General features: G+C 41.7%; 1 protein-coding gene across 1 annotated transcript in view; it reads right to left on the bottom strand.

The window, feature by feature from the left end:
* LOC102305668 (protocadherin Fat 4) overlaps positions 1 to 13,583 on the bottom strand; it is a 100,059-nt gene that overhangs the window by 49,001 nt on the left and 37,475 nt on the right. The window contains 1 exon segment of the mRNA XM_014334137.2: positions 256 to 387. Coding sequence (XP_014189623.1) covers positions 256 to 387 — 132 coding nt within the window.

Here is a 13,583-nt window from a genome sequence, read left to right on the forward strand (position 1 = left end):
CACAATCATAATCAATCAGGGACATGCAGTCTAGACTGTTTCCATTTCTTTTTGCCTTGAATATTTGCCATTTTAGTATGAAAATGGTCAACTGACAACGATGTTAAAAAAACATTTGAATTTTTAGTGGTTTTGACACTGTAGGAACAAAAATTTAGAGCACGTTTTTAATTCAAATCGCTTCCAGGATATCTATTCCGAAAGCGGTGAAGTGGAAAACGGGCAAAGAAAAGCACAAAGACACTGAGCCATTACCTCGTCCGCATCCGTGGCTGTTAGCTGCATTATCTTGAAGCCATCTCCAACGTTTTCCTCGATGGTCACGTCAAGAATGTCATTAGGGAAAACGGGCGGGTTGTCGTTGACATCCTGCAGCGTGATCTCCACCTGTGGAGGAAGAATAAACAGCACACTTTCCATTAAAGTACTGCCAACCTGCTACAGTCTGTCTGCAACAGCTGTTGAGATCGCTGTAAAGAAAAAAACCCCGTCTGAGTCGTCTCGGGTTTCAGAAGATGAAGAAGCTGCACTAGCAGGGAAATTTATCATTTTCTGGCTCCACGGGGTATAGAGAGGAAAAAGTGTGAAATTATCAGCTGCGAGTCTTGCCGTGAAAGCTTGCAAACAAGAAAGCCTGAATTTTTCTCCCATCCAAAGTTCGTGTATTTTTCGATCTACTAACAGAACAAGTCACATCTTAAACAGACAGAACTATATAACTGCTCGAGAGTGAATGCTCTATAAAAATGTGATGATAAATATAGTTCAAAGAAAAAGTGAATTTCTGAAAGTTGGTGCTGCTTTAGGTGCGACACCAACCCACGATAAGCTTCTGTAAACCAACATATCTAGAGAAGTGCATTGTGGGTCTATGGTAGACCTCATATACCCCACTGTCACTGGAGCTCATGGAAACTGTATCATTTACAAATTGACTTGAGGCTCTTTTCCGCAGAGACACGCAGCAAATGTAACAGTAGAGCAAACTAACTGCAGCGCAGGGATTTTCACTTTCAAGTCTTACAAACCAAAATAAACACACATTACAGTAGACCACGGACCCCCCATGTGGAAAAACTTTGCCCCCCCACACTGAAATACTTGTTCTAATAAATTAAATCTAATACAGATGCGACAGTGGGAAGAGTGAAACCTATGATTAGATCAGTTGTTTATAGAAATTATACGATTTCAAGTGAATCAAAGCGTCCGTTGGCTTTTGCTCATTCACTCAAGACCATGTGGAGCACAAACGTTCTGTGACCACACGTGGAGAACCCTCCGCCACCATCCCGGCTTGCAGCTAATACTCCATGTGTGGACGTCCCTTTCAAGAATGTTTGTTGTTGTGCTTTTGATTGGACAAGTTGTTTGTTCATAGTAAAGGAACTCTTGAATTGATGATCTTTTATGCTCAACTTAGCCAGCACGCGCACTGATAAAGCTTAACGCAGATGATAAAGAAGCAATCGGTACTCCATCGATAATTTAGAATGCTAACCGTGAGCCAGGTCTTCTTACAAAAAAAACTGAATGAAATCCAACAAGGTAGAAGCAACAGACATGCACATTATGGATTTTCAGTGGTTTGTGCATCTAAATAAGTTTACTGCTTTGCTTTCAACCATCTATGGTATAGGAGCACAGTATGAGCAGTCACATGACCCCGTTTGTCCGTCTGAGGGGGAAAGTGGAAACCCTGGAGACAGTGAGAGTGACACATTTATGGCTTCAGATGTTCTGCGTCTAGCGTGGTGATATTACATTTCCACTCGCATCCCACAACTTAAACTGCTATCCCTTCCACCTCATCTACTAACCCAAATATGCATTTCAAAGCCAGTAAACATGGCTCGCTTTTGAATCATAACAGACATTTTGCTGCGCATTCTCTGTTTATTGCTTCTATAAATATGGAAAAGCCGTGTTTAAATTCTCCAGTGATAGGATCTCCATTAATGTTGACAGTGATTATGGTAATTCTTGTGCCAGGCATCACTGTAACACACACGCGCACGCAGCGAGGCATTACTGAGATGATATAAAGAAATGGGAAAAGAACAGTTGTTAAAAGTCTACAGTGGGTGCCGCATTTTTTTTTTTTTTTGAGGTAACAAGAGTTTCCCAGTGGGCATTTATAGAGCAGACAACAGGCCTCAAGGCCGTATGACCACAGAGGTGGGGGGCTTAAACACAGCGGTCTATTCATACTGGGCTATTTACAGGAAAAGCGGCCTTCACATGTCCCACAAATCTGCTTTGCAACCAACAGAAACAGGAAGCGCTTCATAACAGCTGCCACTGACGCCGTTTGGGAAAAGTTTAATTAAAGTTGACCCAGAACAAAAAGCCTGATGGGGGATATGGCTGAAATAGTGTCACAGCCTGACTGAATAAAATACTCTTCTGCTGTTCACTAATGTGACACCGTGAGGGCAAGTCTGAGCAAGGTCACAATTAGAATGAATCCAGTCGCTTAACACTGCCTGGATGCCAGGATGCTGTCCACTTATTAAACCCACTCTGAGTTGGTGTCTGTCTGTCTGCATGAGTGGAGATAATTACAGAAGAACAAGACAGATTATGTCCCGGGCACCGGCAATACAGAAGTCTCATAAACAACCACAATGACAGCGGCTCTCGACTCAACTTGCGCCCGAGCCGAGGGACCGGGGCAAAGTCAACAAACAATGAATATTTATCTCCAACCCTGTGTGTCCCCTTGATGTGTAAATAATGCAAGGCCCACTTCTGAGGAGTGAACTAATTAGGGTAGAAGTGCAGTTTTGAGAAATAATTACGCCTTATGCTTCCAGTTTGCATTACCCGGGCTCCCACGGGACAGCAACATATCAAAGCGCTCTGGTGAAAAATTCATCGGAGGAAGAGGAAGCGAGGTCAGGAGAGGGAGGCTGAGAGAGGCAGGAAGAGAGGTTTTGTTCCCTCTACCTGTCTGCTGCTCATGGCGAGCAGGCGGTTAACCCAGACGCTGTGGCCCAGGCAGGTGAAACACATTAGTTTACAAGGCAAAGATTGTGTTTCACGAACTACTGTTTCAAGTTGCAGGTGCTGCTAACTGGCTGCCAGAGTTTTATTATTTATGGAGAAGTATGAATGATTCAGGTGTCAAGCGGTTCCTGAGCGCTGTCGATTATAAGACCGTAAGTGATGGAAAGTATTTGTCCGAGAGCCTGAGACCAGAGCTCAGGAGTGATAAATTCATCTAAAATTCCCAGAGCTTGTATGATGCATGCAGAAATGACAGGTGGAAAAATTTAGATGTCTGAGCTCATGTTATGTAATCAAATCTCTTTTCTTGTGCATAAAGTTGAAATTTAAAGAGTAAGTTCACCTTAAACCACAAGAGACGTTTTTCTCACCGACCTCTGTTTTGATTGCGAGTCCAACACAGATCGAGTGAATGAACTGTCAAATTTGCTTTTCTTAGAGCTTTAAAATGATATATTTCAGTATTTCAAAAGCAATGTGTATTTCTAGTACAAATGTCCCTGTTACAATATAACATTACTCTTTCTACCAATACAGAACACTGGGGACGATTAAAGATGATGAACTGAAACTTTAAAAATCATCACAAATAAAATCTGCACAGTATTGTACAAAAATCTTGAGCCACACCTCATTTCTTTACATTTTGCTAGGAAAATGGGGAAAAGGTGCAGAGATTTATTGAAGCATGTGGGAACATACATGGAAACAGAGTTTGTACAATTCTGATGAGCTTTAAAGTCAATATTTGGAGTGACCACCTTTATTCTTCAACACAGCCTAAACTTTCTTGTAATTTCTTTAAGTAGTCCTTAAGTAGGATATTCAAAGCCTTTTTTTGGGTGTTTTTTGTCCTGTTCTCTGTCAACATGATAGCACACTGCTTCAATAATGTTGAGGTCCGCACTGTGGCGAGGCAAATCCATGACTGGCAGTGTTCCACTGCAAGTGTTTCCTTTCAGAAAAGTCTAGAAAACTATTGCTCATGACCACTTTACACTAAATCTAAAAACTATTGCAAAGCAATATATCAAAAATGCATAAAATCAACAACTTGGATGGCTTGTAAGTGAATCTTACTGTATAGCTGCCTAATAGGTGAAGCCTAACAAACACCCAGCAGCTAAAAAGGCCCTAACTTTGGGTCTTAATAAATTCTAATCAGTCATTTATAAGAAAAAAACTTCAACCCTTATACAGTTACTATAAAGAGATAAAACAGCCATAGAAACCCAAACTGCTTTTGGCATAAGGTTGTAGACATGCTTATTTCTGCTGTACATTTGGGAATTTTAACATAGTGGGGGTCGATTGACTTTTGGAGTGTGACATAAAGTGGAAATACAAGGAACTGCAGCTTCTGGCTGCAGTTCCATATTGCTTCAGTTTCTCAACACGAGAGGCTGCCTCCAGGTACCAACACTCCACATTTATCCATCTTTAGAAATACTTGCTCATAGATTAAAAGCAATATCAAAGTAAAGGAATTCAGTTCAAGCGTAACAGCATATACCAGAACACGTCTTCGACTCCACCACATTTTATTTTCCACAATGAGAAGGAATCAGTTGTGGTTACAGCTGGAAAAAAATATATATCTATCACCTGCGTCCTTGAATGCCATTTTCACCACATCTAAAAAGTGGAAGTTGCACAGGTTTTCATATGTTTCCCACTTAAAAAATCTCATACTTGCTCTCTTGCCAGGTCCACTGCAGACAGTCAGACACAGGCAGGGGGGAGATTTAATGTAGAAGCAAAAGATGTATTATTTGAGTCCGGTCCCATGTACACTGCACACACATTTTGTCAGTTAGCGACTCAGTTGTTTTTAATAACTAGTAGAGAGTCTGATAATTAAGTGAGCAATGGTGTGCATTAAAAATGAGTAATGCAGTGCATGCTTGCTCCACTGAACGCCACGAACCTCTGAGTGAAAAGGGTGAACTTCACATCATTAGCACAAACGTTTCTTCCAACCTCGCTGAAAAAAATGTGACCTCTGAGTGCAACTGATGCAACAGTTGGCCTGTAAATGTTGAGATCATCTGATCGTTAAAAAAAGTAGAAAAAATTGCTGGAGCTGGGTGCGCCTCCTGCTGGAAATAATCATTTCAAAATGATTAAATGTCTCATTAGATGCTGTTGACGACTTGGGGTCAAGGGTTGGGGGAAGCACCGACTTCCCGTGCTCATTATACTCGGCCTCTGAGATTGAACGATTCCACTTTGCATCATCCGCTTTTCACTGATGTGCACGAAGATCAACTTGGGCCTAATGTGTTAAAAACTGGGATCACAAAACAATCCAAAATACTCCACTTCATCACAGAGTCTGAGCCAGAATCATACGCTGTTAAAGTTATTCAGGCTGTTTTGGCCGAGTCGAAACTGTTAAATTGGACAAAGAGATTTTTGCAAAGCCATAAAAGAGTTGACACTAAAAGCCTTTGATTATGATGACGTGTAAGAAATAAATAACCAAAATGAATTCCATCGATGTTTGTCTCTTTAGAGCGACGTGATGGACGTCTAAGGTTCTGTTTATCTAACACTTCAGCTGGTGTAATGCAAGGACTATAAAGAGTTGAAGGTTGGTACAGCTCGTGGCGGTTAGCTGAGTATTTCAACAGAAGCTGAAAAATACTTCAAGTGCTGCGTTTCCAAAAAGGAGCAGAAGAGTCATCAGTGAGCCTTCTCATATTCTGAGAGGTTACATCCCTTCCAACCACTAACTGGGAAACCTTTGAGGAACCACACCCAGGCAGGTCAGTAAGGACATCTGAAACAATTCCCACAACTGATTCGACAAAGCATCAAACTTCCAGGAACTTCGAACTAACTCGCAACATACTGGAAAATCATGGAGTCTCCACACTTCCTGCACTATAGAAGGGGCACTGTATTGTATGAAGGAATCTGTCATCTCTGAACTGAAATGGATTACCGACCGTCTAGAAAAAGCCCAGGCCCGTGTCTGTGTTTGCCTTACTTAATCTGAAAACCGTATGGCATGATCCATGTGCATCTGATGAATTCCCTGCTATGTATAAAGAGAAACTGTAAAGAGGACCTGAATGATAGAAGGCCACATTCAACATGATACATTTCCCGCAGCTCTAGAGACACAAAGACAAAGACCATCATTATTTCACTTCATCTTCACTTCCTCCTCTAGCTCTTCTTGTGGTTATTTCAGCTGTTTAGAACGAACATCGTAGACTCTTGGCTCCAGATTTATGGAGCTAAAGAAGTCACGAGTTCTGTGGGTCAAGGATATTGGTAAAAGTGGTTCAGTCTTCTAACAACAAAAGGAAACACAACTAAATAATTAAGACAAGGTCAAATGGAGCTCTTCTGTACGGCTTCTTTAACACGTGTACAATCGCAACTGGCTCCATCTGTCAAACAAAGGCCTGCAGAGTAATTCATCTTCCAACCGCAGTCATCAGGCTCGGCAAAGTGCATGCGCGCCCTGGAGACAGGAATTTGCTGGAGATGGGAACGTGCCCGGGAAAAAGCAGACAAAGCTGGATGTCAGCCAAACCTCAACGCACAGTGTAAGGGAAAAGTCAGGATACGATCATATCCCCCTCAAGTCCCCCCTAAAATTTTCTGCAGTCCCATGAAAAAAAGAAAAAAGAGCAACACTAAGGAATAAAATGAGAGACAAAACAACACAAAAAAAACCCAGGAGAGTCTGCAAATGATCAGAGAGCACCTCGGCCATAAGCAACCAACAAGGGGAGAGACGATGTTGGACAAGTGGTTTTAATAAAAGGGATCACTCTGCTCTCGGTGGACCACTTCACCAACTGTTAAAAGATTGTTTGTCTACAGCAGGCCTCTTCAAGCCCCCTGCGAACTCTTGCCAAATGAGGTTCCCTACAAGTGTTTCGAGCGGAAGATACTGTATAATCCAACAGAACAAATAACCTTCCAGGTCATGTGGGCCAGCGTATTGTTTCACCCAGGCTCTGGGCCATCTTTGCACACAGCAGAGTGAAAAAAAATTGTGATGGATTGCTATTTTTAATGGTCTTGTATCCGGCTGCGAGCAGCGCATACAGGGGTTCTTCTTCACTATAAACAGCCATAACTCTTTCTCCATTATTCCTACCTGGGAGAGTTAGATGGAAAGTTTAATTAGACCTTGCGCAAGATCAGAGTAGAGACAAGATTTCGCTCTCCTTGAAGCTGGAGTACAATTCAAAGCCATCGCTGAAATTACCATAGCCTATTAACTGCAGCGCGTTCTGTATCCATGGATTAAAAGGTTAGAAGAACATCAAAACAAGCATTTTCTCCTTCTGGTGAGATGAAAGTTAAAAAACAAAATAATTAGCCTATTTGTGAGAAGTATGCTTTGAAGATATAAGAGAAGAAATGTATTTTGTTTTTATCAGTTGTCTGTCTTTTTGAAGGAGTTCTTAAAAATGGAAGGAGACCATAACGGCCGCCTGTCTCGGTGTTGGTGCCACTGACTCTGCGTGAGTCTATGGCCTTATCACTCTCACTCGCTCTCGCTACAATTACTTCCAATCACGGCATTCAAGCCGTGCAGACCATGGAAAGCAGAGCAAATGAGAAACACAGCACTTTGTTACCCCTAAAATAGATCAAAAACACAACTATGTTCAGATTTTTAACCATTTCTGGGACTGATTTCTGTAAAAAAAGCCATTAATTATTGTAGAAATGGCTCAACGTGCCTAAAGCTTAATAGAAAACGACTTGTGACCAGTGACTTTTTCATCAGCCTCAGTATCATTTCTGGATACTTTGCACTATGTTTCAGAGCAAAATAATGCATCTAGTCCTACTGTTTACTTCTTAAGGGTTAACATACTGCTTTGTTTAAAAATGCTCCTAATGACAGCACATTGTTGCAAAGGGTAAGAGATTTGAGAATATTTCCTAGCCTGTGGATGAGCTTGTAATCCATAAACTGATTTAAAATAATGGAAAAACAAAGCTTCATGTTTCATCCCGTACTGTAGCTGCAGTAAAGTCAGATGCTTTGCCACAGATTACATTCTTTAACAGTAATGAAGACAGAGTGTGTGCCAAATGGATCACTTAGAACATCAAAAACAGGGCCTACAAACTACTACATAAACTACTTAACACACCTAATGGGAAGGTTCTTCAGTAAAGGCTCTTGTACATTTTTTACTTTAGATGAACAAACTATTATTTCAATGCGGTGCTCAAAAAAAGGACCAAGTAATATTTTTCTCTAATAACGCAAATTTGCTTCAATATGTCTGCAGCCGTTGGAAAATTGTTCCAAGTAATGCACGTAATCACAGACCTCACAGTAGTGGGATTTTTACAGATAAATGCTCAATCTGAGTGACATACAGTAGATATCAGGCATCTTTCTCTAAAGCCAGCGTTGGTTTCCAAGACTTCTGGAAGGTCTGTGCGAGGCTTTAAAGACCATTATGGCATCAGTTTCATTGTTACTGTCACCCACTGATAAATGCATAAGATTTACAGGAGCTGAGGGAATGAAAAAACACATTAACGAAGGATCTCTGTTTGGATTTGACCTAATTATTAATAAATCAAATCTGCGATGACACTCTCCCCCTTCATCCCCAATGCAGTCTGCTACTTCTGAGGATAATTAAACAATTAGCCTACGCTAATGATGTTTAGGACTGATCAGATTATCTGTCCATTAGATCTGACTTCCATCATGGTGACGTGTTGGAAGAAGATGAAAGGAAATTTCCCTCCCAGACGTTTCATCTACCTGTTTGTTAGTAACAGAGCATGTATCCCTCCACTGACTTAGAGGGTCTATATTTAATAGTATTATAACTGCTTTGCAAGTAAAGTTACAAAAGATAAAAAAAAATCAACTGAACGAAACACAAAAAAGTGCATGAGTGGAAGGGTCAGGAATATAAGTACACATATGGTTTTGTGCGTGTCTATGTGAGCGGTGGTGTAGAAACCGGCTTTAATCCAAAACAGGACTTGGATTGTTGTGTGAAAAGCTGCAGGCACCCCCTGCAGCCCCTGTTTATGTGAAAAAGCCCTGAAAACATTAGTGCAGAGGAGCAGCAGAGTGGGGGTAGGTAGAGTGGATATATTTGTGTGTGTGTCTGAATGTGGGGGAGCTCTAGTAGTCAACTTGTGGCTGACCTGTGCTCCAGGAGGAAGCCTGACTGCCACCCAAGGTCCTGCTGATTAAATGAAAAATAACATGGTAGCTTAAGTGATAATTTGGAACAATGGGCGGACGTTTAGGTTTCACATTTTGATGGTCTTAGATGTTTCTATTCTTGTGTGATGCTTAAATGTAACGCCATTTAGTACGTTGAAGATAAATAAGGGGAATTTTCAGTGTATAACGCTCCGGGAAATCTGATTTTCCTTCTTACCGAGCATTGGATAAGATACACACCGCTCTCACGTCTGTGTGTTACGCATGGAGCCTGAACCGGGCAGCGGTTAGCTGAGCTGACCATAAAATGGAAACACAAACTGAAATGTAAAAACGGCAATTTGTGGTTTTATGGGGAGTTACGTATTGTAACTACAAGCAAGTTTATCCATCCACCTAGGACTTCTGTTAGCTGCATAACATCTGCATTCTATCAAAAAATACCAAAAAACGGGAAACGACCTAAAAAAAACAAACACCTTTCTTAATGTATATACGTTGATTATATCAGTGTTTCCACCTGCTCTCGGTCTTAAAGCTAAAGTACGCAAATTCCTGGAAAAGTAATCTGTATACCAAATTAAGCTAAATGTATCATGTCCTGTCGATTATTGTAAAAAAGGCACAATTTCAACACAAAAATATCACACAGTAACCCCATCCCACTTAAGCCTCAGCCTCACTGTAAAATCGACTGCTAAAAGCCATAACAATGGCCCCTTTGCCCTCTATTCTGATTCTACTGACCAGATCATGTAATAACATTAAAAAAATAGTGACCACCAGTTGCCCAGTGACCACACTAATAAAGCTCTTAAAATCACAGCTCCACGTCACATATTCGACCGTGTTATTCCTGATCCTATAAATACCTTATTCCTATTCCTGCTTCACTGCCATGAAATATAATTTTGGTGTATTATACATCTGCCTCGGTCATTTAGGCCTCAGCAGGAAACAGCTTGGCAAGAAAACCTGATCTGAAGACATTCTGAGGGGCAAAAGGAAAAAAAATTGACGGAGAAATGTTGATGAATTTAACATGAGGTGGTGTAAAAAAAGGTTTCTGCCAAATAACTTGACAATGAGGGACAGTTTCCCCTGCTGAAGCCATTCATGGAAACGGGCTGGAGGGCCTGGAGACAGCTCTGCCTCTCTTTTCTTCTTCTCACTCACAGATACAAACACGGATGAAAATGCAGACTCTGCACCGATCACACAGGAGGCCGTGACATGCTCATTCATACATGCGTGATGGCCACCCTTCCCCCCTTTATTCCGGACACATACCTCCGCTTCCACACTACACAGAGGTCTTACAAGGCCTCACATGTTTAACTCCCTATTATTATGATGAAGATGGGCCTTTTAGAAGTACCATCCATCTTAATTAACAAGCCATTTGTATGCGCTTCAGCCCCCACGACAAAGCAGCATGGGAAGAAATCCTGTGGCCAAAGACGAATTCTAGAGCTCTAAGACATCATTAGTGGATTAAAAAACATTAAAAAAAAGAAAGCCTTTAACGGCCTTCCCATGTTGCCTGCATATTTCATTATCTCCCACTGTTTGTGGCAATTCCCAGTTTCATCCTCTGGGTTTTTGGGGCTTTTTTAACCAATGAGCTCCAAAACTTTCTCCATGCAGCGAGAGCCTTGCTTCTCATTCCTTTAAAGTTCAACATAATTTGAGGCACTCTCCTCTTGATTTACAGCCCGGCCTTAACATCACTGCCTTCGCCGTCTGTAAAGTTAAAGCAACTGACGTATAGCATGTCGCTCTGCGGCTACCGAAACGAGTGAATATAATTTCTGCCTTTAGACGTCAGGCACGAACAAACAAACGTCAGCCTCGATATGATCTGTTTTCTCTCACCAGTTCTGAAGCTACAGGCTCGCAATAAGAAGAGCCGCTGAAAGATCACTATGTTAAAGTGGCGCCTTTTTAGCAGATGCCTGGCTTTCGAAATGGTCACTTTTCTGGGTGGTGTGTGCGTCTGAGTGCATGGGGTCTTCCCATAGGGCCTATGTCTGGAAAACAAAAAGGAAATGTCTCAAAAACAGCCTTATGGGTAATCTGCCTTCACAGCCATTGCTTTCTTCTTTTCTTTTTCTTTCTTTTTCTTTGTCTGGCGGCACGCTTGAACGCAGCTGAATAGCCAAGAGACAATTCGTCTCAATTCTGCTTTCAGGACGCCTACAGAGGCTATTAATTGTCAACTCATAATGGCCCCATACACGCCCCATGTGAGAGGAAGCACCTCATACTCTGGGACTCTTTTTCTCACTCTCCTCGTCAGTTTTAGCTGTCTCTACTATTATCCATAACACCTTTAGGTTTTCTCTAGGGTTTAGAGGGTCAGAGCACGAGGTCAGGAGGTTATTATTAATTCCTCTGAGAAGTTGCATTGTGGGAGCTCTTGGTTACTCTGGGGTCAAAAGCTCAGTTTAGTACAAGGGTGTCATTTGTTAGTTGACCTTTCTTGCGGCTCTGACAAGCATTTTGTCGATCGGGGGAAAGACAAAAAGGATAGGGAGAGCGCATGACTTCTGTTGTTCATTTCTATCACTTGCTGCTTTAAATAAATCTTCCAGACTTTTACCTCAAAAAAGAGACAGACTGCCCAGACAACAGGACTTGTGGGTATTTGGGAATTTGACAGAAATAAATACTCAGACAACAAAAGAGCAATGCTGTTCTTCTCTTCTTTTTACTTGGGAAGTGAAACCAGCAATCAGCAAGCATTCAAACAAAGGACTTCATACAACGGTGAACAAGAAAAAAAACGTTGATGTTTACTAGTGGGGAAATTGTTTAGTCTAGCAAAGACAGCAACAACAAAATTCAAATGTCATTATCAATATCTGTGGCAAGCAATGTGGAGATGAAACATAACATATACAGCGTGTCCAGAACTCACTCCTCACCCAGGCAAGCACACAAACAGAGCCTGAGAAGTGGCATATTAATTCAACATTTATACAACATTTTAAACAAAGCGAAAGGCGGATTGCCCTCGGAACCATAATCTTTATGAGATATGTTTAGACTGAGTGGCTTTGGAAAACACAAATACACAGTGGGCAAGATTTGATCCTGGGCATGTACAATGTTATACATCAGATATGGGGTTTTTTTTGTTTGGGAAACTCGAACAGGATGTCACAGATGAGCCCATAACGAAGCCAGAGTTTACCCACAAACTGTCAGTACCCCTTTCATGACTTCATTGCGGATTTGGGCAAAGCGTGTGATCGGAAACTGCGCCAGTATCACTACCATGCAACAGGCGGTGCATGTCAAAAAGTCGAAATGCCGGACTGACAGTTGCACGTCATGAAACGCAGAAGGGAAAAGAGCTCCTAACGTCTAAGCCGGAGAACGTCTGGTTGTTGTCACTCAGCGCAGAGAAGAGGATTTAAGAAGGGCCGAGGCGGGGTAAAAAGGCTTACCGTGTCACATATGATCTAGTCACCGACAGTTGCAGTCACCACCTCCACCTCCACCTCCACCCATCCAACCCCCTCCATAGCCGTGGCATGGCATGCATGGATGAAATCAGCCACTTGGCTTGACGGGACTGAGAGAAAAGGGGGGGCTTAGAAAGTGGAAAAAGAGAATGAGGGCAGCAATTGAGAAGGCAGAAAAAGACAAGTGAGGCCCTAAAGTCAATCGGGCCTCTTGTTTCCCCTCTCTGCGCCTTTTTTCCCTTTACGCTCCCCTCCTCTTAGCCTCTTCTTCACACACACACACACACACACACACATACGCACTTTATTTCAGTCTGTCTCTCAGCTGTCCTGCAGGGTTTGTTCTACAGCGTAGTGTTATACCAATAAGCTGAGGCGATGCACTAAATATTCGATGCGGATATGGGGGATGTTCTTCCTCAAAAAAAGTTGCAGACATTATTAGAGTACAAACCGTTCTGTAATAACACTGCTATGACCTTTCGGCGCCTCGAATAAAAGTAACCACTTACTCTATAGCGGTGATCTCATCCTCCACTTCTAGACATACGCTAAAACATCATAACCTCCCATTTTAGACTGTTTTGGACTCAAGATTGATCCTTCATTGTGCTATATCCTGCCTGCGCATCCTGTTTGAACAGGAAAAAGACCAAATTGAGGAAGTAATACCTTCTCATGCGACCTTTAAATTGGCTAATCTTGATTATTTTGTCCATCTAATTAGGGTAGGCTCAATAACAGAAACATCCATTTGTATACAAGAGTGGGTGTATGCAAACAACAGCATTTATAAAGACATTAAGGGTAAATCAGCACCTCTAAACTATATATGCTTAATTTATTGGAGGAGTCTTTTCCTAAACAGCGTAGACTTTAAGCCAAGTTTCCCTAATAAAAGTTAATTTTTTAAGTACATGTCCTGT

The sequence above is a fragment of the Haplochromis burtoni genome, unplaced genomic scaffold, assembly GCF_018398535.1.
Source record: "Haplochromis burtoni strain Fernald_Lab_line unplaced genomic scaffold, NCSU_Asbu1 Contig_73, whole genome shotgun sequence".
In the NCBI taxonomy this organism is placed as follows: domain Eukaryota; kingdom Metazoa; phylum Chordata; class Actinopteri; order Cichliformes; family Cichlidae; genus Haplochromis; species Haplochromis burtoni.